Source organism: Clarias gariepinus, chromosome 3 (genome assembly GCF_024256425.1).
Source record: "Clarias gariepinus isolate MV-2021 ecotype Netherlands chromosome 3, CGAR_prim_01v2, whole genome shotgun sequence".
NCBI lineage: Eukaryota > Metazoa > Chordata > Actinopteri > Siluriformes > Clariidae > Clarias > Clarias gariepinus.
The window spans coordinates 10,338,765-10,362,113 of NC_071102.1; the positions used below are offsets into that span (position 1 = coordinate 10,338,765).

The 23,349-nt window shown below is 38.0% G+C and overlaps 1 protein-coding gene across 4 annotated transcripts in view; it reads right to left on the reverse strand.

The window, feature by feature from the left end:
- mtss1lb (MTSS I-BAR domain containing 2b) overlaps positions 1–23,349 on the reverse strand; it is an 84,181-nt gene that overhangs the window by 4,821 nt on the left and 56,011 nt on the right. Inside the window, exons 5-15 of one of the 4 annotated variants that reach the window (XR_008357760.1) lie at positions 22,535–22,626; positions 22,343–22,417; positions 19,070–19,227; positions 18,693–18,800; positions 16,861–16,958; positions 14,510–14,729; positions 13,552–13,626; positions 9,913–10,077; positions 8,624–8,789; positions 3,627–8,481; positions 298–315 (exon numbers count right to left, since the gene is read on the reverse strand). Coding sequence is in view for 2 of the 4 variants with exons in the window: in XM_053491772.1 (XP_053347747.1) it covers positions 7,715–8,481; positions 8,624–8,789; positions 9,913–10,077; positions 13,552–13,626; positions 14,510–14,729; positions 16,861–16,958; positions 18,693–18,800; positions 19,070–19,227; positions 22,343–22,417; positions 22,535–22,626 (1,924 nt within the window). In the remaining 2 variants the exon portion in view is untranslated. Of the gene's footprint in view, positions 1–297; positions 316–1,020; positions 8,482–8,623; positions 8,790–9,912; positions 10,078–13,551; positions 13,627–14,509; positions 14,730–16,860; positions 16,959–18,692; positions 18,801–19,069; positions 19,228–22,342; positions 22,418–22,534; positions 22,627–23,349 lie in introns of those variants that run through there. The other 3 variants (XR_008357759.1, XM_053491773.1, XM_053491772.1) reach the window with 3 other exon arrangements.

A 23,349-nucleotide genomic window follows, 5' to 3' on the forward strand; every position in this document is an offset into this window, starting at 1 on the left:
TCCCAATCCAAATCGATTCCAGCTGCTCATTCGAGGTAATGGTCTTTGACAGTAATAATGAAGTATTTACTAATTCCATGTTGTTTTGCAGCCGCACAGCTGGACAAGTTCCTTTTACGCGTTTAATTAACTAAACAGAACAGGACGATAAACAGATATGCAGCTTTCCTCTGTTTCAGGACACGGTGTGGTTTCAGATTGAATTTCCTTTGTAAATTATCTATAGCTTATTTCATTTTAATTAAACTTGCCTTGGCATGGTTTATGGAGTCGTTGAAGATGCGATATGCTAAAAGAATCCATCTTCATTTAAGCCTATTACATGAAGAAAGTCATTATTAGAATCAAAACATACTTGCACTGCTATATACTTAATATGCTATATTACTTTAATGGTATACTGTAGCAACGCATAAGACTTATGATCAACAAGGATTATGCCCTAAACTTACCAAATAGATGAAAGTTAACCCATTAAAATCCAGCTGCAAATATCTTGTGTTCACATGAAAGTCTCTGGTGCCCCCTGCCTTCTTAGAAAAGAAATGCAAACTTTTTTTTCTCTCTCAGTGTATTTCATGGCTTTGCACTGTCAGTAAAGTGTTAGTGCTTTCGTAACCGTTATATTTAAAAAGGATTGATAGTTATAATTAGGTCTTAAAAAAAACTTTATTAAATAAGAAAATTTTATAATGCTGATTTGTTCTGAGGGCTTTAAAAATAGATGTTTCAAGCAAACTTTGCAAACCTTCTGAGTAGGTTAATTAAATATAGCACATAAACATTAAATCAGTCTTTCCTCGCAGAACAGAGAGTTCCCAATAATTTTCTGTCAAATTTAAACATGATTGATTTCAGCCGTGTGGCTCAGTAGGTCAGTGCATCAGTAATTGCATAAATGACTGATGAGGCTTTGCAGTGCTTCTGCTTGCCTTGTCGCATTGTGACATTTGCGCTCTGACTCCCCACGCAAACGTTCCATGTCACAAAAGAAAATGACATCAGCGTGTGCAAACACACTCACAGTTTAAGTACAACTTTTATTAATACTGGGATCATCACAGTGCGTTTTTGTTACATTAGCAGTGACTAAAGTTAACAAAATGAAGAGAATAAACTTTACAAAAAGAGGAATATTTGTCATAAGCAATAGAGGCAGATTAGCTTCGGAAAAAGAAAAAAAACACAATAAATTAAAGTGATAAAGGACAGAGATATCAAAGCAGAACAGAGACGAGAGCACCTGTAGTCTGACATGATTCCATTGGAGGAGCTGTTGGGGGGGGGGGTGTACCAAAAAAAAAAAGAAAGGAAAAAAATGCACACTTTATTTCTCTTTATATGTATGAGTATTAGGAAAGTGGTTTAAGGACAATGGCTAAGGTCAGGTCACATCTATGTTGTATTCTAGTGGTCAGGATTGTCGAAACTAAAGCGTTTCCATGAAAGAAAACGAAGGGATTTAGAGATTTTTGTGCAGAAGACAGAAAGATACTGTTCAGAGATTGGGCCAGGTTGCCATGGTACCTGCTTGCATCACTCGGTCTGTTTGGCAGCGCTAATGACAAGAGGAAGCATAGGGTCCACTGATGGCTGATATTTCTGAGCTTGAGTATGAGTGGGTGAGGACAAGGGGGCATTATGCACGTGAATCAGTATAAATATGATGAGCAATCCAAGGCCAAGTGGATGAAAGATTTCTGAAGCACATTTAACACAGGATATTTAGAATTTTTTTTATTTATTTATTTATTTTTAGAATGGCAGATACCCTTTTCCCACCAGTGGGGGAAATTGGGTCACAAGCATCACTTGCCAGAAATTGTCCTAGCACTGTTAATCAGGTTTTGGTAAGAAAACAAATGAAAAATTGCAATGTGAATATGGATAATTTCTTAACTATAAGATTAAGATTTTATTAAACATTTATATTTATAATAACAACTTGCCTATTTTCATACACCTGTGTGACTAAGAATGTGTTGCAATTGAACTGAAATCAAGGAAATATGTGGAGGAAAGGCAGTCCTAATCAACAGGAAAGAACAAGCTAAAATAATAATAATAATAATAATAATAATAAGCACAATTATTACAAAATATGTGAGTATGTACAGATGGAGGTTGATGCTTGCTTTACAAACTGTAGTCTATTTCATGGATAGTGGAACAGATTGCTGTAGCTGATATTCCCAAACGGAACTTGCAAAAAAATAGGAACGAGTGTGAACACTCAGTCGCCTGTGCTAACACAAGATATCCGTTTTCATCCGAAGGATTTCATTAGCTTCTCGTGCAGAATCAGTCTGTAGCTCAGTCACACCAGCTACAATCAGTGTGCTGTTTCAATGTTCTAGCGTAGAAAATAGGAAAATAATAGTAAAAAAAGAAGAAAAGAAAAAAAAGAAGATGGATGTTTGACTGTTGGCTGTGTATGAATTATGCATAAAGGAGGAATTTTAATGAGAACAGCCTATGGTGGAAATGACTGAATTGTTGAATGATGCAAAGAGGTCTGTTAGAGAGAAGAGAAAACAGACAGGTAAGTCACCTGAGTAAAGAGACAGGTGAGACAGTAAGTGTGCGTTTGCGCCCGTATGTGCTGAGTGACAGTTTAGTTCAGTGGAGCCAATAGCCAGGATTCCGTCCAATTTATCTGAATTACTTATATACAGAGCCTTCTTGTTCACTGCCTCTAGCAGTTCTGGCTCACATTTCACTTCTGCAATGCATGCTCAGGTTTAATACCGCAATGTTTTCTGTTGGAATGCTGTTTCGTTACCATGATGCAGTGGTGCATGTAAGCAAATCAAATTAGAAATGGGCAATTTAATGCAATATGCTTAAGAGAGCTGAAGAAAGCTTTCCGTAAAGTGGACAGGATAAACAAAGTGAGCATGTCGCGTAGGGTTAAAAAAAAAAAACATATGCAATGAAATGCCTGACGGAATCCTTTAACGTCCTGAAAAATACCTTAAACATGAATGATTTGGTCGTTCAGCAAAGCTGAGTGCAGTGTTATAGATATTATACACCGCTCTTCTGTGCTCATCGTTCATTTGTGCGCTTAGAGTTGGCTGTTTTGAAGAACTCGTACACTGGATTCATTTCAACTGAGCTCTTCAGGCTAATGGTTAGGTGCTGAAATATATCTGTATATACCTGCATATTGTACAGTTTGTTGTCTATTAGTCACTAAGGAAGACACTTCCACTTCAGTCTGATGAAAACAATGAAAAAAAGAAGAAGAAAAAGAAGAAGGTATAATGGGGGGAGATTAAATCTTTCTTCCACCTCATTCAATATATGGTCCTGGTACACATATTAGAAACCTATATAGCCAATAAAGCGTGCAATACTTGTGCATGTGGTGCAAGAATCTTGTTTAAAAATATATATATATTTCATGTTTTCATATTTCATATCATCACGTAAATCACACTCAAGCATGCTAAAGCCTGAAGTCTACTTCTGTGTCAAGTCTACGCATAGCCACGTATCCTATGTCTTTAGATGGCAATAACTCTAATTGGTCCATGTGGTAGCATCATATTTCAAGTTTCTTCTGCTTCTACGCTTTCTTTTTTAATTGAGTTGAAAGTTGACCAAATCAAAGAGGGACTTACCAAAGAAGTTCGCAAATATCGTATTGTCTCTTTTCTGTGTTGCAGTCATTTCATTAAAAGTAACAGCAAACTAAAAGTTAGCAACCAATTAGCTCTACCTTCAACAAGATCAGCTGCATAAATAAACCGCCACTTAGTGGTCTGGTGGTGTAATTACAGCGTGACACAAACACACCAGCAACCAAGTATAATCGCTAACACTTGCGCAGGTTCTGCGTAGACTTGATTCGGAAGCATGGCATTATAGGTCTACCCAATTCTTCACCGAGTAGTCTAAACTACTTCAGAAAGCTAATGCAGTTTGCTAAAATTCTGAGACGGTAGCCAAAACGTTATTGAGTGCACAGCAGTTATGCATTTAAATGTGATTGAAAAGAAAAAGCCTTACATTTAAAACGCCTTCCTCCAAGTAAAATTCTTATATTTAGTCCACTGATACTGTAGATGTTCAATTTACAACACAAAAGTCTCCCCTTATTAGCTATCTGGGTTTCTAATATGTATAGGTATTAATAAATGTTATCAGATCATTGACAAATGATTAAATTGTGCAAGAAAAAAAATCTGGAAATTAATACCCCAGATAGAGAGAAACAGAGCGGACGATAACTCTTTTTTCTTCTCTGTAATGTCTCCGTCTCCCAGGGCCATTTAAACGCTTCTTTAAAAAAAATAATAATAATAAAAGGTTTCATGTCTCTGTACTTTTCTGTGTGCTGTACTTTTTCTTCTTCTTTTTCTTTCATCCTTCTGTCCCCTGGTCCTTCTCATACTCACTGCATGGGTCTGAATCAGGGTCAGTATGAAATGTACAGTAGGCATGACAAGAAATTAGAATGTTACACATTCACACAGTACATAAATACTGACATTGTTAGACGTGGTGTATTTTTTTTCCCCTTCATAAATTTAACTAGAAACTCTGCTATATTGCTGTCATAGCCATGACCTATATTTTATCTGCCTTCTGGACCACGTGTCAGCTGTTTTTTTATCCAGTGAGAGTAGTACAGTTATTGTCCACATGTTTCTATATTATGTGTATTTACTGTATATATGTGGTTTTATATATACAGAGCTATACTGTACTTACTGAAAGAGTGATCATCATTGCACCTGGCTTATATATATATATATATATATATAAATATAAATATATATATATATATATATATATATATATATATATATATATATATATATACACACACACACCAGTCTTGTGCCCCTGTCACACACCATTCCTTCCAGTACAGTCTTATACACTCCTGCAAAGCAGTTTTTTTTTTTTATTACTAAAAGACAGGCATTCCTAAAACAGAGTGCTCTATTTTTGCAAAATAAATAATCCCAAAACGAACAGAAAATATTAATAAGTATTACATGTCCATTTAGTCGCACATGTAGTGTTAGTTTCGAGCGACAGAACTATGCGAGACGGCAGGGGTTATAGTGAACCATGGGAGCACAGAAGGTCACTCACAGACAGATACTACAGGACTAAAACAGTGTTTTGGCCACCTATTACCCAGTCCAAATCCAAAAAAAGGCATTCTTTCTCATCGCACTTTGAAATGGGTACTCACAGGAAACCGCTGTGTCCATGCGATATTTGATAAAAAAAAAAAAAAAATGCCACGTCGTTTAATTTCATAACATGTCCTATTTTCTATATCAGGCAGTGGAATGCTCACATTATAAAGGACTGAATGTTGATCCTTTACCTGCTGTGTTTCTCATTCTCTCTCTCTCTGTGGTTCCACACTAGACTCTAGACCGATCTCTTTCCTTTTATTTTCATAAGACTACCAGGTTCGTGCCTTCATCTCAGCTCATTTACCAACCTCCAGGATTTCTAGCTGAATCAGAGAGGCTGTGGTTGGAGGCTCAGGATCTAAAGGTGAAACCAACTCACCCCACAGTACATTATATATATATTCTTTCAATTTGGAAGAGTTAGAAAACAAACAAAAAATAAAAATCCCTAAACAACCCAAACTCACTCTTTCACTTACACATCTGAATCACTTTCTTTTTACACTCTTCTCACTGTCACACCATTTCAAATATTTTTTCCACATACTGTGCGTTAGGGCAGATATGCTCTACTACAGCTGTGTATGGGCCAGAGGTCAGTCCAGTTTGGTGACTATAGCAGGGTTTTTTTTTTTTTCTAAATCAGTTTGAAGAAGGAAAAGTCTTGTCGGATCTTAAAAGAAAAAAAAATCTTTTAAACAATTCTGAGTGGCCATTTGGGACTATATTTACATTAAAAGAGGTCTCAGATATGTTGTCAACGTATAGGTTAGCCAGCTAGCCAGTTTTATCATTGATTCAACATTAAAAATTATTCATATTTATATATAACTTAAAAAAGAAAAAGAGAAATTTAGATTTAAAATATTTATTAGTATTATTGAATTTATGAAAAGTTTCTGGATAAATTAAAAAAAAGATCCTAGACAGGTGTATAAATAAGTGAAATTTGTGTCTAAGATCATTTAATTTTTAATATTTACAGTTTGTAAGATCATGCAAACATCACCAAACCGTGCTGAACCTTAGCCCTACAAGGGGCAGTCAAAAAAATTCATATTGCTGTATGAAAAAATGGAAAATATTCGCTCAGATTATGTCTCCGGAAATTAGTATGTTCATTGAACATTGCTTCTTGTTTAAAAAATCCACGGTATAGTGTCAAAACCAAAATGGTGCACTCGGTTGAAAAAAATAAAGTGCCAGCCCATTCAGCTCACAAAACGGTGAAACCTACACCCCACCCCGCCTCAACTAGCATCCAGGAACGTCTTCTCCTTCCTTCACTAGAAGAACTAACTTCGTGCCAGGCATTTGACGAAATCGAGGTGATTCCCAAGGTGGAACTTTTCCTCAAGAGCCAAAAACTAGGCTTATTCATTCAAAGATGGTCTTAACCAGCTCATCCATTCATTGGTTGGAGAAGTGTGTAACCTTTGGTGGAGGATGTAGAGAAAGACTAAGCTCACGACCAGCGTTCGTTTTCATCTTTTCTTAGCAATAATAACAATTTTATGACCGCCCCTCATACATGCCCCAAGTCCCCGCCTCCTAATTTTAGGGTTAAGCAGCCCTTCTCCTCTCAGCTTCTACTGTACACAATGCAGCTACACTGACCCCTAATGGCCAATACTGTGCCTTCAAAGTGCTTGGCTTTCTCTTTGTTCTTCTCTGTTTCCACTTCCTTCACCTGATATCATAACCAAAATACCCAAGGCTTTGCCCTGCCTACGACCTCTGCACCTATATATTTTTTAAACTATTCCTGTCTTTCTTCAACCGTTGAACAGAAAGATTATTGCTCCACATTATATTGGCATTTCTTTTAGGTCAGTTCTTAATAATAATAAAAAAAATCATACCCCTGATATATACACCTTCAACCTCAGGTACTGAAATCAAGATTATTTGCTTAGAATTAAACAAAACAAAAAAACTAACAGATCGCTAAAAGAAGATCATTTCCAAAACCACAAGCTGACCTGCAGCAGAGCCCCGCTCATCTTCAGCTTGACTGACAGTCACACTGACCAATCACAGACTCTTGTGCTGCCGTCGTTTCGGCTGGCAGCATGATGTCACCCAGCTGGAGGTGGCAGTGGGGCGAAATACAGGGAGGAGAGTCTTATTACAAGACCGTGCACCCTGACCGTCCTCCATTTATTAGATGAGCTTTTCCAGCATTTATTCCTGGAGTCCAGAATTAGGGGATGTTTTGTCTTTCCAAAGATCCTTGTCCCCTAATGTACTGATTCTTTGTTCTTGCATCTGCCCAGTGTCTTGCTAGAGCCTGACTATCCTGCCATGATGGGTAGTGTTAATAAGACAAACATGCGTCCAGACACGCTACAAGTTACAGTGGCCTCAGCCTGTTGTTATTTAGAATTGTACTTCTATTTTTTTTTCTCATGATCGTTATTTACTATAACGACTTCTTTTAAACACTGAATTGAATTTTTTTTAATCCTCTTCTTTTCGTAGGTGGTTCTCTACAAAGTCCGTGCTTAGTGCTTCTTAGAAACCGCACCTTCAATTTATCTCTCTAATAGCTGTCACAATATGCGTGGTGCTGAGCGGTCATTGGAGACGGTCTTGCGCAGCCGGACGCCTCGGCGGATAGATACCAGCATGTCCTCTCCTTCCTGCGGGGGACATTTACTTTGTGGATCGCTCTGGCCCTCTGCTGCCATTGAGGGAAAAGGGTACTGGCCATCTCCCAGGGCTTGGGCACTGGCCACCAGCTCACCAATCTTTTCTACCAGGCTGTGACGGTTAGCGGCTAGCAGCTGGTCTTCTTCTCCTGGTTGGCCATACACACTCATCTCAGCACCCGCTGTGCCCCAGGCTGCGTTGGGCAGGCTCAGACGTTTCGGGGAAGCCTTCACATACTCTAGGGCAGCAGGAGAGGCATCATCTGCTGCAAAGAACACACACTCCTCACTGCCCACACGCGCTGGAGGCCCTGGGTAACCACCGGGCGAGTCAGGCACAGTAGGTGTTTTAACTGGCACTATGGGTGGCCGGATAGGGATGGGGCCTGCATTGGAGAGTGTACGCCTCACACCAGGCTTTGTGGAAGGTGTTCGGCGGATGGTGGCGGTACCAGGAGTCCCTGATCCTCCACCCCCACCACCAGAGCCTCCCTGGGCACCCATGGCACTTGGCAAGCCAGCTGTGCTGGCTGGCCGTTTCGTCTGGATCATGCGGCGGTAGTTCTGAGCAATATTGCTGTGCCGTGGGATTGTTGATGATTTATCAAATTCTGACTGGCCGTCAGCTTCGGTATCACCGTTTACAGAGTAGCAATCATAATCGGAGGCTGAAATGGAAAAAGCAAACATATTTTAGTCATAAGGAATGTCTATGTCTTAGAACAGTCTGCTGTCTTTACTATTATTAGACTCTAGTCATGCCAGTGTAAATGATGGTAAAATGTGTGTGATAAAGGTGGCATGTTTTACCCTGGGAGGGAATAGTATCCTCAGAGCATGACGGTGTGGTCGTCTGAGTGCTGTATCCACTGGAGTATTGAAGTGAGTCTCTGCTGCTCTTTTGTTGTTCCATACTGAGGCCACGGGTCAGCACCATGGCCAGGTCACTTGCTGCTGGCGACATATCCTCACCATGCTGAAATAATGAATACATATTAAAAATTTAGAACAATATATATTTATTAATAATAATAATAATCTTAAGACTCTTTTGCGGGGGCTTTCCGAGAGTGTGCAGGCAGACGACAAAGGAGCAAATTTAAAAGGTATGGGGGCGCCCTCTTGTGGCTTAGATGGAAATTGTTCTTAGTGACCATGGCAGCGCGGCTCAGGATTTGCTCACTCAGTCAGAAAAGCATTAGTGAGGTTGGGCACTGATGTCAGGTGTAAAGGCTTTGGGCACAACTGGTGTTCCTGTTCATCACAAAGATGTTCAGTGGGGTTGAGATCAGGGCTTTGTGCTTTGTAACTTTATAATCAACTTTGGCAGATTAATCAGTGAGTTTTCAGGAGATGTACTGTAGCCAGAGAAGCTGCAGGGAATCCACGACTACACAGGAGTATGGAGAGAGATCAGGAATAAAAATGCATCCTGGAACAGCAATACCACCCGCTAAAACTTCATGCTTCCCAACTAATACAGTAGATTAGTATAAGACGTATTTTATTTCAGATGTACAGTATCGTATAAAGTGTGTCCTGTATGTGGATATGAAGGGATCATGGCAGCATGGTGGCTTAATGGTTAGTACTGTCGCCTTACACCACGATTCCTGCCTTGGGTCTGTGCGCATGGATTTGCTTCGTGTGTTTCATCCGGGTACTCTGGTTTCCTCCAACAGTTCAAGACATGCAGATTGGGCTAATCGACATTCCTAAATTGCCTTAGCGTGTGAGTGTGTGCACTGTGATAAACTGGCAAACATGTCCAGGGTGTATCCTGCCTCACATCCTAAGTCTTCCCCCCGCAGCCTTGTATACAGGATAAAGAGGTATGGACGATGAAGGAGTGAGTGAAGGAATCATGGTTATGTCATTCGAATAGATACTTTCTATATAAATCCAAACCATTAGAAGTGCATTGTGTTGTTTTTTATGACTTCACTGTGAGTCTACATGCCTGCATAAATTATTAAAGGTCTATCTGAGTATCAGAGTTAATTAACCCTATACTTTTATGCAGCACCTCCACTGAAAGACAAATAAATTTAGTGTAATCGTGATTATTTGGGCATTTTGTTAATAATTCGAAACAGTACCTTAACTGTAATGGTGGAGGCGGCCATCCTGGGCCTCTGTGGATCATCAGGATGCATCCCAGCATAACCTTGAGATTGGGGCGATGACTCTGATTCTCTCATCTCCTTCCTCCTCTGGAGCGTGTTGGCCGCTGATTGCTCTTGCAAGCCTGCCTTGGACCAATCCTGAAGGAGTAAGTCTGGTTATTTCATGGTGATAAACAGTAACAGATCAACCAATCCATCTTCCTCTTGGATAAGAAAAAACCAGCCCACTATCCAGCAGTTTGAGTGTCCTTTCACGCAAACTCTCTTGATGTGTGCGTTTAGCACTGGCCTGTACAATTCATATTAGAGTCGAGTGAAATCAGAAGGGGCTTGAATGGATGTACCATCCTTGGCCTGCTCTGTTTATCAAATCTCTAAGCACAGAGATTTGAAATCAGGATAAATGAAAAGCAAAAGGCTTGTGTTAAGGAGAAAAATGAGGTAATGAATGAAGATAAGCAGGAAATGAAATTAAAGTAATTAAAAATAAGCATTATTCAGGACAAAGCGAATTGAATGCAAAGGTATAAGCAAAAAAAAAAGGAAAATATCTGCAAAGAAATTGTGCCCATGGGAACAAACCTTCCAGCACGGAACCTTTGATGTGGGAGAGGAAGTGTTGGATCCGGGGGAGCGACTATAGGGTGGGGACGCAGGAAGAATGACAGAGAAAGGCCTGATGGAGCCAGTGTGAGAGAGAGCAGGGCGGAAGGTAGCGAAGGACGAGCCAAACTGCGGAATGGAGAGACAAGATTCAGACAGTGAGAGTAGGTAGCAATCCATAACCCTATGACCCGGAAGCATTGGCAGAGTGAGGGGACAAAATATTACAGCGGGAATGACAAGAAAGTTCTGAGGACACAGAACATAAGCTGAGGACAAAGCATTAAGTAATTCCTTACAGTGCCCTAACAATCCATATTTTCACTGCACCATACTTACGCAACAATAACATATTACAAGCACAATTGACCAAATATAAAAGTTTATAAATAAATATTTACTAAATATGTACTTTACATAAACAAATGTCCAAAAGCATGCTGGTGCTACGAAGAGATGTCCATTTGTTTGGTTAAAAAAAATAAATAAATATATATTTATATCTATATATATATATATATATATATATATATATATATATATATATATATATATATAACAGTAAGTCCCCGACTTACAAACGAGTTTCCTTCCGGGGGCAAGTGTGTAAGTCAGATTGGTTCTTAAGTCTAACAAAGTGAGTTTTAAATACCTTTGACATGAATATACAATGTAAAAAATAAAAAAAACACAGGTTTGGTGTTTTGGTTTCGCATTATATGAGGTTGCATCAATAAAAAATATCCAGATGAGGCAGCTGACCTTTTTTAAATTAAACTTTGGAGGAAAGGACAAAGCTACATGGTATTTACTGCGTGCTTACATGGGCGCCATTTTGTCCCAGAGCTATTTTCCACTGTATTGGACTGTGTTTTGTTGAAGATTTTTTTTACCATCAGCTGAATAATATGCTGGGACAGCTTTACAGGACAGCCAATTTCTATTATCGTGACCCCGGACTGATTCACTGAAACCAGTAAGGCAGACGCATTTCTCCCGCACCCCCACACGCACACACATACAATATACCAAACTTTGGACATTTTATACATTTACTTACACCCTGAAAATAATGTATACAATTATAAATATTGGTATTTGTGCACTGCAGTGTCTACTACACGTGAGCTACTTCTGTGATTTGTGAGCATCTACAAATGTTCGTAGAACCGGTGGCTGTTCGTATTTGCGGACATACGTAACTGATATGTTCGTAAGTCGGTGTAAGGAATCGCCACTAGAGGGTACTGTTTAGTTTGTTGTAGTTTTTGTTTGCAGACTCAGTTTCCCAGAAGGCACCTCGGTCAGGTGATGCAGGTGCTCACCTGACCGAGGCAGCTCATTAGAATGTCTATAGCTGTTTAGGCTGTGAAACTGGGTCAAACATTGTTGGTAATTACTGTCATTTGTGTGGGCATTTTGTTTTGTATTGTTTTGTTTCGTTTTATTTTGAATTTTGGTTTGTTTTATATTTTGGTTTGCTTTATATTGTATTTTGGTTGGGTGTGCAATTGGACCAACAAGCATGGCTCAAGCGTGTGGTCATATGTAGGTCCTGTGTGTGTGTGTAGCTGATTCAGTTTTGTCAAGTTGTTTAGTAGAAAATAGGTAAGTGCCTAGCCTCTGAGTGTCCCTTAGCCTAGCCTCTGTGTCCCGAGTCCCTAGTGTTGTGGTAGCTAGTTGTATGTTTAGCTATTTGGTAAGTGTAGCTATGTGCATGGTAGGCTAAAGACTTGCTTAGATCGATGTATGTGTAGCTGACTGCCATGGTTAGCTAATGACCATGTTTAGCTGATTGCCATGTCTTTTGTCTCTCGTCTCGTCGTGTCTCTAGTCTCTCGTCATGTTTTGTCCCATTTCAGCTCCATGCTTAGTTTGTGGGTAATGTCATGTATGTCGTCAAGAAGGCTGTGTCACAACATAGAGCTTGTCATGTGAAAAAGGTATTAGAGCCTGTATGTCATCAAGAAGCCTGTGTCACAACATAAAGCTTGTTGTAATTAAAAGGTATTAGAGCCTGTATGTCGTTAAGAAGCCTGTGTCACAACATAAAGCTTGTTATACGTAAAAGGTATTAGTGCCTGTGTTTCACCATCGCGCCGAAGCCTTGTATGGACCGCCATCGCGCCGGTGGCTCCCCATAGCACCCGTGTCACAATATGCCTTTGTAGGAGTTAACGTTTGTTTTTTGGTTGGTTTTGTCTCTTCCTTATGCTCAGTTTGTTATTGTTTCATTAAAGACTCTTTTGTTGAAAAAAACCCTCTGCGACTATGCCCGCACCTTCTTGCCCACGGCAACACCATCAGCCATAACACCCAGTTCATGACAGTCGGGGACTACTGGATGTTGTCTAATTACAGTTTTCCAGAAAAAAATATATATATATCACTCTATATATGTCACAAAGTTGTTGTTTTTTTTTCCTAGTTAATGTTACAAAACTACTTAATTCAATAATAGGTATGAGGATTTTTGAGACGTATTAGGATACACTGCCACCTATAAAACATTCCCAAATTAAGCAATTAGTGTGTGAACAGCATGTGTGTATATATACACACACAGTGTATGTACCATTACAAAATAATAGGGGAAATGTTAATATAATACAGCATGGATGTACAAGACTGTTACCCTAACATGCACAGAATGGAAGACACATGTTAACATGATAGCAGGAGAGGATGACCAAACAAAACATATGCTTTTTCAACTTTTTATGTATATGTTTTAATCAGTTCTAAGGACTACATATCTTCGTGATGAAGGGAATACTTGACTTTGTGGGAACATTCTGTTGGCCTTTATATGGAAAAGACTAAAGGTTGAAAAACTCAAATTGTCCAAATGTTTCTTGTTGTGCTATTAGAGTGCTGAACTTGGCTTTTATCCGTGGCTTGTCTGTACCCAAATTCTCTAAACTCTGCATATATTTAGCTTTACTAACACACAGGCCAGTGTGACAACGCTTAGGAAAACAAATTTTGAATGTGTGTGTGTGTACTTACTGTTGTAGGAGAGCTGCATTCACTCACTGACTGACATGTTTCTGAGGCTTCTGAAGATGCTGAACTTGATGACTTCTAAAGAACAAAGGGAGCGCAAAAACATCATGTCTTTTTTTCCAATAATACATATCACTGCTGTTACTCATTTATTCAGCGTCCTTCATCAAACACTGAATATGCTTGCTTCTTTAACCTCTCAGGTTAAGCCTGTCAGGTTAAGATTCCACCAGTATCTTAGGATGATTCTTATCACTAGTTCCCTTCCTCATTGTGTGCAAAGCCTCTAGAATTACTGTATGCCTATTTCTGTTTTACTAATTAATTCCACAAAAGTTTCTAATAAACTGAAATCTGGTGATACGGAAGTCCAGGCAAAATAGTCCAAGAATTCCATCATGCTCAAATTTACCCAAAATGATCACATCAGACAATGCTACAGTAACCACTATACCACCGTGCCACCTTATAAAACATATAAACCACACTACCTGTCATAAGCACTATAAACTACACTTTATTAAAAAGATCTTTTAAAAAATCACTTTCTCTTGTAGTCTGAACAGAATAACACTGCTTGGCTGTTAATTTGGGGATCCACTCCCCCCACCCCCACCCCATCCCCCCGCCCCCTCATGACTCTGAATAAAGAATAAAGCGGTATAGAAGATGAGTGAGTGAGGGTTGCATAGGGAAGGGCATCCGGCATAAAACCTGTCCAAAGTTGTGTATATATATATATATATATATATATATATATATAATAGTGGATGATATTGAATTGATTACACAATAAATTAATAATTTTCCAATAATTTTTCAAATACTCCAATAAGTAAATAAATATTTTAAAAATTTTACAATCAAAAGATGGTAGTTTTAATTACCAAACCACTATCAAAGATTGACTGTGACAGTTTTATTTTTGATTTTTTTTTTTAAATCTAATGATCTGTGATACCTGGCTGGTGATGTCCGAGGGCATGGGTGAGGGAGGTTTGGAGTAAATGTTGGCATCCTGAGAGATGAAGCCCGAGTCGTGGGAGGAGACACTGCTGAGGCGGTGGGCACCTCCTGGAGGCGGATGTGCCAGGCTGCGGTAGCGACAGGACGAACTGGGTGAGTGAGTTTGTGAGCCTCCCGATGAGCGAGAGGCACTACTGTGGGCGCTGTTCACACTGCTGCAGGGCGAGGGAGGCACGGCAGGCATGGAGAACATAGACGGATGGGGGTTGATAGTGTGGAGGTGGGGTTCAAGATGGTTTGAGTGTTAATGAGCCATGCAGTGGATTTCCAAAAGGAGTGAACAGCAAAAAGGAAGATTTAGAAGCACAAAATATAAATGGTGGTTTAAAAAAAAAAAGGTGTAGTGATGAGACAAAGTGTTTACACATGTTGTAATGAGTAGAATGCAATAAAAACAATAAGAAAACAAAACAGAGAAAGATAATTGGTAAGTGTGTAATGTGTATAAAGGGGGTGAGAGGGGAGGAAGGAGAATAACATGGAAGACACACAAGTTGGAGAGAGTGTAAGAAGGGGAGACACCCAGGTATGAGCTGACACTGTATAGACACATGGCCTGGCATGGATAGCACAGTAGATGTCCACGCATGGACACTTCCTCTACCTCCATGCAAGGCTACACATACATTACGTACACAAATACATGGGCACACGATGGGCACTTCCATGCAGCACACTGGAACCGAACTTAGATTATTCTTAAATTTATTTCTAAATCTTAAAATTTCTATAATTTTTACTTTGTAGTTTTAGCTTTTATTTATTATTATTAGGATCAAGGCTTGAATTAATTGGACCAATTTGACTTAAATTATTTCCTTTTCTTATATTTATAGGAAAACATAATAAAACAAGAATGATTAAAAGTTGAACATGCCTTCTTTTGGGTCTTGGTCTAAATTGATGGATGTTTGAAATGTTTTCGGTTTGGATAATACAAATGTGGAAGCACAATGCAATTAATGCATCATCAATTCTAAGTTATATTGTACAATTGTCAAAAATGTCAAAAAAAAATTCCGCACTCTGGCTGTAGAATTCATTTTAATTTACTTTTAAAATAGACAAAAACATAATTGTTCGACATAATCTTTGTGCTTTTTAATACACTTTGTCCATCTGTCAACAAGAACAAGACATCTGTCATTTCTTTATCAGAAGAGAATCTTCGTCCTCATAGTTCTGCTTTCAGGGGACCAACCAAATGAAAGTCCAATGAAGCAAGATCAGAACTATAGGGAGGATGTTTTGCAATTGTGTTGACAGTGTGGGCAGAATCGTGCGAACATGCGAGATCACAACGCCCTTGGATAGCAGTCCTCAGCGTTTGATCCGAAGTTTAGGCGTCAGCTCTTCAATAAGCATCTCACTGTAACGAGCACTGTTGATTGTTGAAACTTTCCTGATAAGTTTCCAATACTGGCTCTTGAGAATCCCAGAAAATTGAGTCACAAGCAGGGCATCCATTTTTGCTCGCAAATTGAATGATAATAATGTAATACGTTCACACCTGCACAGCAGTGACTGGGGAGATAGTAGCCTTGAGCCAAAAGTGTTCAGACGTTTTAACATAACGGGAGTGTGAATAATTTTTGATTCACACTCGTAAAATGTGTCAGTTTTTACGTCATTTTTTCAGTACTAAGAAATTTCATATGGATTTGTGCATAAAGGAATTAAAAGATTGTACAGGTATAGTGCAAAATTAAAAGATTATGAATAGTTTAGATTAAGGATGATTACAATTATGATACTCTGTATTAAATTAGCTTAATGTTACCTGCAAGACCTTCTGCAAAGAGATTGCACTACCACCTTTCACTACGGCACCATTTGCGAAAGCACTTGGCATTAAGGCAGAGTAATTTGTTTCGAAATCGACAGGCATAAACCATGTCAGATTACATCCCGAGTAACACATTATTACAATTCAATAACCCACAGTTCAGTAATATGCCCTCACCGGTAATTATGGTTTCATATGACTACTCAAGCTGGGCCATTAATGCTTTGTTTGTAATGAGAACCCAGACAGGAAAAGGATCACACACTGATATGTTAACACGCATCCGATATACAGGAACTGAATGTTCACAACATGTGGGCTGGAGCAGCAGGTAGATAAACATGCAAGCACCACTTTAGCAGAACTCCCCTCACACACAGACATGATTTCAAACACTATTTCAATTCAATTGCAGGTTCAAGACTGCACAATCAAAAAGAAGAATACATATAAAGTATGCAGCAATATTATTAAAATATACTCAGGATGATCCATCTTACCTGCACATGCTGCTTTTTCTGGATCCAGAGCTACTAGGGGAGGAAGGAGGTGTCTGGTAGGACCAACTGTAGTCTGAACCTTTTAGATCCTTTATCACCTGACATAAGGAAATATAGACAAACACAAATATTTATCACAGCACAATTCTAAGACGTGCTACTCTGTTCCTTAATTAAATCAGAGTTGAAAAAAAATCACAGTAATGGTGTGGCCAAAAAGTAAGCCAACACCTTAGTTTTTGAATGCTTTTGTACACCAATTGAAATATGCATATCTAGTGACCCAAACCCTAGGATTGGGAATTTTAGTATGGAAGAACTTGATTGGTCTACATCGCTGTTCAACACTTTTGGAATAAGCTGAAATGGAAATATTCCAACATCAGAACTTAATCTCACTCAAGTCCTTGTCTCTTAATGTAAAAAAAAAATGGCCACAGTACATTGAATCATCTAGTTGAAAGCAAACGTAGTACCAAAAGGTGGACCAAACATCAACAGACACAGATAGATTTGATAATCAGTTGGCCACATATTTGTGGTTATAAGTGTTTTTTCCAACTTTGAAGTTGAGTTTTTCATACATGTAGTTATACCTTTGTTTATACTTGCATATTTTTGGGGACAAAACCCTCTAAAAAAATAAATAAAATCTCTACATTATGATTGGTTACGAGAAATCAATCCCCTCGATGAATGTTTAGATCTTAAAAGTGCATAAGGTCAGTCTGTTCTAACTGAGGCGGTTACATTATGTCTTTTTATACTAATTAGACTATTACTCACTCACTCACTCACTCACTCACTCATCGTCTATACCACTTAATCCTATATACAGGGTCTTGGGGGTCTGGAACCTATTCCAGGAGACTTAGGGCATCAAGCAAGGTATTGCTTGATAAATAAATTTTATTTGTATAGCACTTTTAACAATTGTCATTGTTGCAAAGAAGCTTTACACAATCAAAAGGAAATTATGGAAATTTGTATGAAATGTAAAAAATGTGTATGAATCCAAATGATTAGATTGTCCCTGATGAGCAATCAATGGCAATAGGAAGACAGGGAACAGGGAACCCATCCTCAACCCATCAAGCACTGAAAAAACATCTAACTTAAGGCATTAACCAGTAAGAAACCAGTGCAGATGATAACAGGTGATCAGGTTAATTAGTATACTGCCTAGAAGAGATGAGAGGGGTAATGAGGTTGCTGCTAAGGTTATTATATAAAAAATCTATTTCTAAATTGTATATTTAGACACTTTCCAGTTCCAAAACATTTGTTCCCATTTAATCTACATAATTAAATTTCAAATAAAGAAATGAGTGGTGGCTCAAGATTTTTTGCACGGGACGGTATTATAGCCTATTATAGTGTGTTTAAAGGTATACGCTTAATTTTAAAATATGCTAACCACTGAATACAGTTTTAACATACACAGTACAGTGGTAAAACTATGCGACACTGTGGATCTTGTACCATAATCACAAAGAATATATGGAAATACAGAAACACCGACTGCTTATGACATTATGTCACCATCACATTTTATGTACATTCTCCTTCAGGATATGCCAACTTTATACCTTAGTAAAATCTAACATGTTATTTGTGATTATTGGTGATTAAAAAAAGTATTGGTGATTTAGTCACAGTTATAATTGGGTACAATCAGCCTTGTGCACAAACCCAGACGATGTGGATGGAAAGATTTAAAAAAAGACCTCAAAGCTTCAGAGAACGATCTTCCAATCAAATATGATGTTCTCCTAAATAGTGCTAAACATTCGCACTAACAAAATAAACCAAATGGCCTGAGCATGGTGTACCTGCTCACTGGCAGGAGGAAGCTTGTGTGGATCAGTCGTTAGCACAGTGAGGTCATCAATAATAGCCTGCAGATGTGTGATCTCTCCCAGCATGGCAATTTCTCCATTCTGATGGATAAAACAGGATAACACATTACAATGGTCACTTCTAAACTGGATTAAAGCGTTTTAACTTTATTGTTCAGTCTTTATGCTGTAGTAGTATTCAGCTGCATGCCAGGGTTATTTTCTCCTACCAACCTTTTAGTTTCATATTATTACTCCGCTGTTTGGGGAATCCCTGTCATCATCTCAGTATTGTGCTAATTTTTTTTTATCAGCTTAAGTGCAAGTACTCTGCATGACCACATGGAGGTGTAAGAAATCAAGATACTTACCACTACAGGCTGCAAGAGGCTGATAAAGGTGCAAAAGCGTCCTCTCTCCTCCACCAGGGCGCGCCGTACTGCCTGTTTCTCCGTCTCCTCCATCAGCAAGTACATATCATTCACATCCTGCATGGCACTGTCTAACTGAGGCTGCAGGTCCCCGCGGCCTTCACGAGAAGGACGACAGATGGAAAGGAGTGTAGGACATGGGGACAAAAAGAAGTAATATGACGAGAGTAGAAAAACAAAAGGAATTTGAGGTAAATGTCAACAATATCACAATAAATGTTTTGGAGCAGGAGGAAATATGACACTGTCATATATTTCAGCCACAATACAAAATGAACACGTACACTACTCCATTCTGACTGGCATCTAGACAAATGAAGGACAAATGGACATTTGGACATAGTAGGGCTTTCTACTTTCGCTATGATACATGAAATCTCAGAAACACCTAAACATGTTAGTGTTAACTCATGCAAATGGGTAAATGTAGCTAAAACACTTAGTGATGAAATAACCAATGAGTGTTTTGACAAACAGCTACAGATACAAGTAGCAGGGCTTGAAGCATACACAACAGATCTAGGATGGACCAGAAGGCAAAATTGTTTTGTGTGTCACCAGGTTTTGAGTCAGAAGCAAAGGGCAGCGCCATGCAAAGAGACGCTCCGCATTAAAGCTATGCTTTAAACCCTTTAAGTAGCAACATTTGTTGGACAGACTAACGGCAATAAGGCCATTTGGCAACAAATTGAAGAAAGGGTTAAACGCGCCCTTGTTGACTTCCCATCAATACAAGATCACATGTGTAACCTTTTAAAGTGTAGTGTAGTGAAAAACAAACTTTATCATGTGAACACATTAAAAATGTATGTGAAGTGAATTCTTCTGAGATGTAAACGTATTATAGAATAATTAATTTCAGTTAAGTGTCTCGATAATATTAACACCACCAACAACAGTAATAATAATAATAATAATAATAATAATAATAATAATGCATTTTTGCTTTTATCTTGTTAATGTTTTATATTGAGACACATTATTGTTTTTCCCTGGTGATTACAATCTAATCTATTGTCTATTATTAATAAGTAATTATTTTATTATTTAAATTTATTTATTTTTTGTTTAATATGTTAATTAAATCCCTACTCTGAGCCAATAATTATTTCGCTTTGTTACCCACTAGATTTCTCATCTGGACAGAGTCGTTATTTATAAAGAGTATTAAATATTCTATATTTAATTAAAAAAATAAACACTATATCAAAGGGAAGAAGTGATTTCACGCATAAAGTATAACACAATTAACATTTTGACCTGATCTACAGTACTTTAGTGATGTGCTGATTTCCTTCGCTATAAATACATACACACAAAAATAGTTCAACTCACTCTTATTTCTATAATAAGTTTTATTAAGGAGCCTACAGCCAACTTTATCAGAAAGATTTACATAAAAAAATTCTTTATGATGCCAAGAAATCTTAACTATCCAAAGAATATTTTGGAGATTTTTATTTTAAGTACAGAGGGAGTTCAAGTCAAGTTGATGAAGTTTTTTTTTTAAAAGAAGGCATAAAAATCAGTTGACATTTATAAAGGACTTGTGATGAGCCGCAGTAAAACATTTGAATGGTGCAAACTTTTTAAATAAGTCCATACATCTGTGAATATTCAGCGAGTGGAACGCCTAGGCCTTAAAAATTAACAGAAAACTTGTCGCTAACTTGGTGTTCCTAAAAGGCCAGTGTTTCAGACCTAAAGCATCCAGTCCAATCAAAAGAAAAAACGTACTACCTTAATGGTATCCAAGTGAACCGCTGGGAAAAGTGCATTAGCATAGCAGGGGATTATATAGAGAAATAAATATAGTTATTAGTCTTATAACTGTGTTCTGTTATTCGACACAATCAAAAGTTCCAGTTTGACTTGAACACCACCTGTACATTTCTATACATTAAAATACATTTTATTTACATTAGTTAGTCAGGTAGATACAGTAGTATTGCTAACATAAAAATGATGATTATGTTACATCATTCAGTATATGTTTGTGTATATTGAGCGCTAAACCTTACTCCACAAGCTTCACCTTACAGCAAGTGATGGTGATGGGAAGCAGGCAAGGGTGTGTTCAAAAGCAAAGTAAAATGCAGGCTAGTGCTACAAAAATAGTCATAGTTAGTTTTCTTGGGAATATCATACTTACCCTGCAGTTCTATAAAGGATGATGGAGAGATAGGGAGAGAAAACAAGAGAAGAATGGAGGAGAGAAAGGGGCATTCAGGAGAAGGGTGTGAGAAATGATGAGAGAAAGAGAGAAGGGGAAGAGCGCCATGTTAAAGTTAGTATTAAGAAGCCATCACAGCTCATTTCACAGCCAAAGGGCTTTGGGATTGTTAAAGCAAAATCAGCCAAAAACAACAACAGAAAAATTATAAAATCTTCCTTCTACAGGGTATAGAACATAAAGTTTGACTTATTCGGTTAAATACGAACACAATAGGACAATGTATTCAAATACGCATCCGTCCACGTAAAACTGCAGTGTTCCTCATTCTTCCTAGTAACACATACACTTATCCTCTCTTCAAAAGCCCAAATTATTGGCTGCACAGATAAGAGCTCAACAAATGATGTTACAGCTGTAGTTATACGGATACACCACCAGGGGGAGGCGATACACCAGAGTTTTCTTAATTACATTCACAGGAAAAACAACAAGAGATTCTAGAGGCAGTGAGCTTGAACACATTACATATAAACAGGTACATAAAGATTCCTGTCAATCATGTCTAACAGACATTACAGCGGAAACAGCATGGTTCTATATGTGCTGTAGATTTAATAAAAAAAATTCTGCAACTTGTTTGCATGTTTTTAAATATTTAATTTAGTGCAATATATATATATATATAAAATTATTATTATTATTTTTTTGTTAATATGCAATACATTTGCTTTTGTTAAAGGTTGTGGAGAAAACCGTTTGTAATGTTTTAGATTACATATTAACGTCTGTTTTTTCTGTCAGCAGAAAAGTTGGATGTATATTATATTACATTATATAATATATTATATATCATTATATTATATATTAGGATTATATTACATGTAAAATGTGTGCGGACATCTGGAAAAAAAGACAACAAACAACATCAATTAAAAGTAAAAGCATGTCAGTGTTTCTAGCATAAATATTCATATACATGCAACTGTATGACTAATTAATTTATTTCAAGCCTCTATTCAAAAGACAAACTCACGTACCTTTCCTTGCTTTCTTCTGTAGTTTCATAGTGTCTGAAGATTTCTTCTTTATCTCATGACGAGATCGTTTATACTCTGTGGCCGGAATGAGAAATATTCCAAACATGTCAATCTCTAATGTGAAGCATTTACAAATTACCAAATGCTGTAGTTCAGTTATCGTTAGCTATATTAAGGCACACTGTGAGTAACCTTTGGCATGGTCTTTATCCAGCTGATTGGCGGTTTTCTTCCAGTCCTCAATCCGCTCCTGCAGAGGGGTGATCAGGCTTTCCATCAGAGCACTGAAGAAAAAAGAGGTGGAGGGAGATCAAATGATAGAGACCCACATTTCAGTTTGTCATGTTTCCCAGGATGACTTCATAGCATAAGCTGTTTGTAGTACAAACTCCATGATATTGTGTATATATATATATATATATATATATATATATATATATATATATTTGGCCATGGATATAACTTATGGGGGGATGAAGCGGATTCATGTCATAATGATAAATTCAAATTAATAACTGTAATAAAACATGATTAACTGGTTGGCTTTCTCAATTCAGTGAAATTGGCAAGCAATGAATAAGATCCCCCCCCCCCCCCCTCTCCTGTTTGACACTTCTTTGCATCCAACACTAGATAATGTAGTTTATACATCCTAATGGAACAAGCATTGATTATGGATGACCAAATATGATAAATGGCAATACATTTTAATTCTAAAAAAAAAAAAAATACCAAAGTACACCTTGTTGCATGTTTTTCTTCGGAACCTAGCCTACTGCCATGTACACAAGAATTTACGTGATACTCTGGTCATTCAGGACTTTCGGGTCATCAGCTGACTTTATTTTTTTTCCACATAACTTTGCTAAGTCTAGACCTGACCAACTGAACCAACCCCAGATCATAATGCCTCCAGAGGCTCGTACAGGAGACACTATGCATGATGTATGCTTCACTTCATGTGCTTCACTTCTTACTTTTTGATGCACCCATCGCTCTGGAATAGT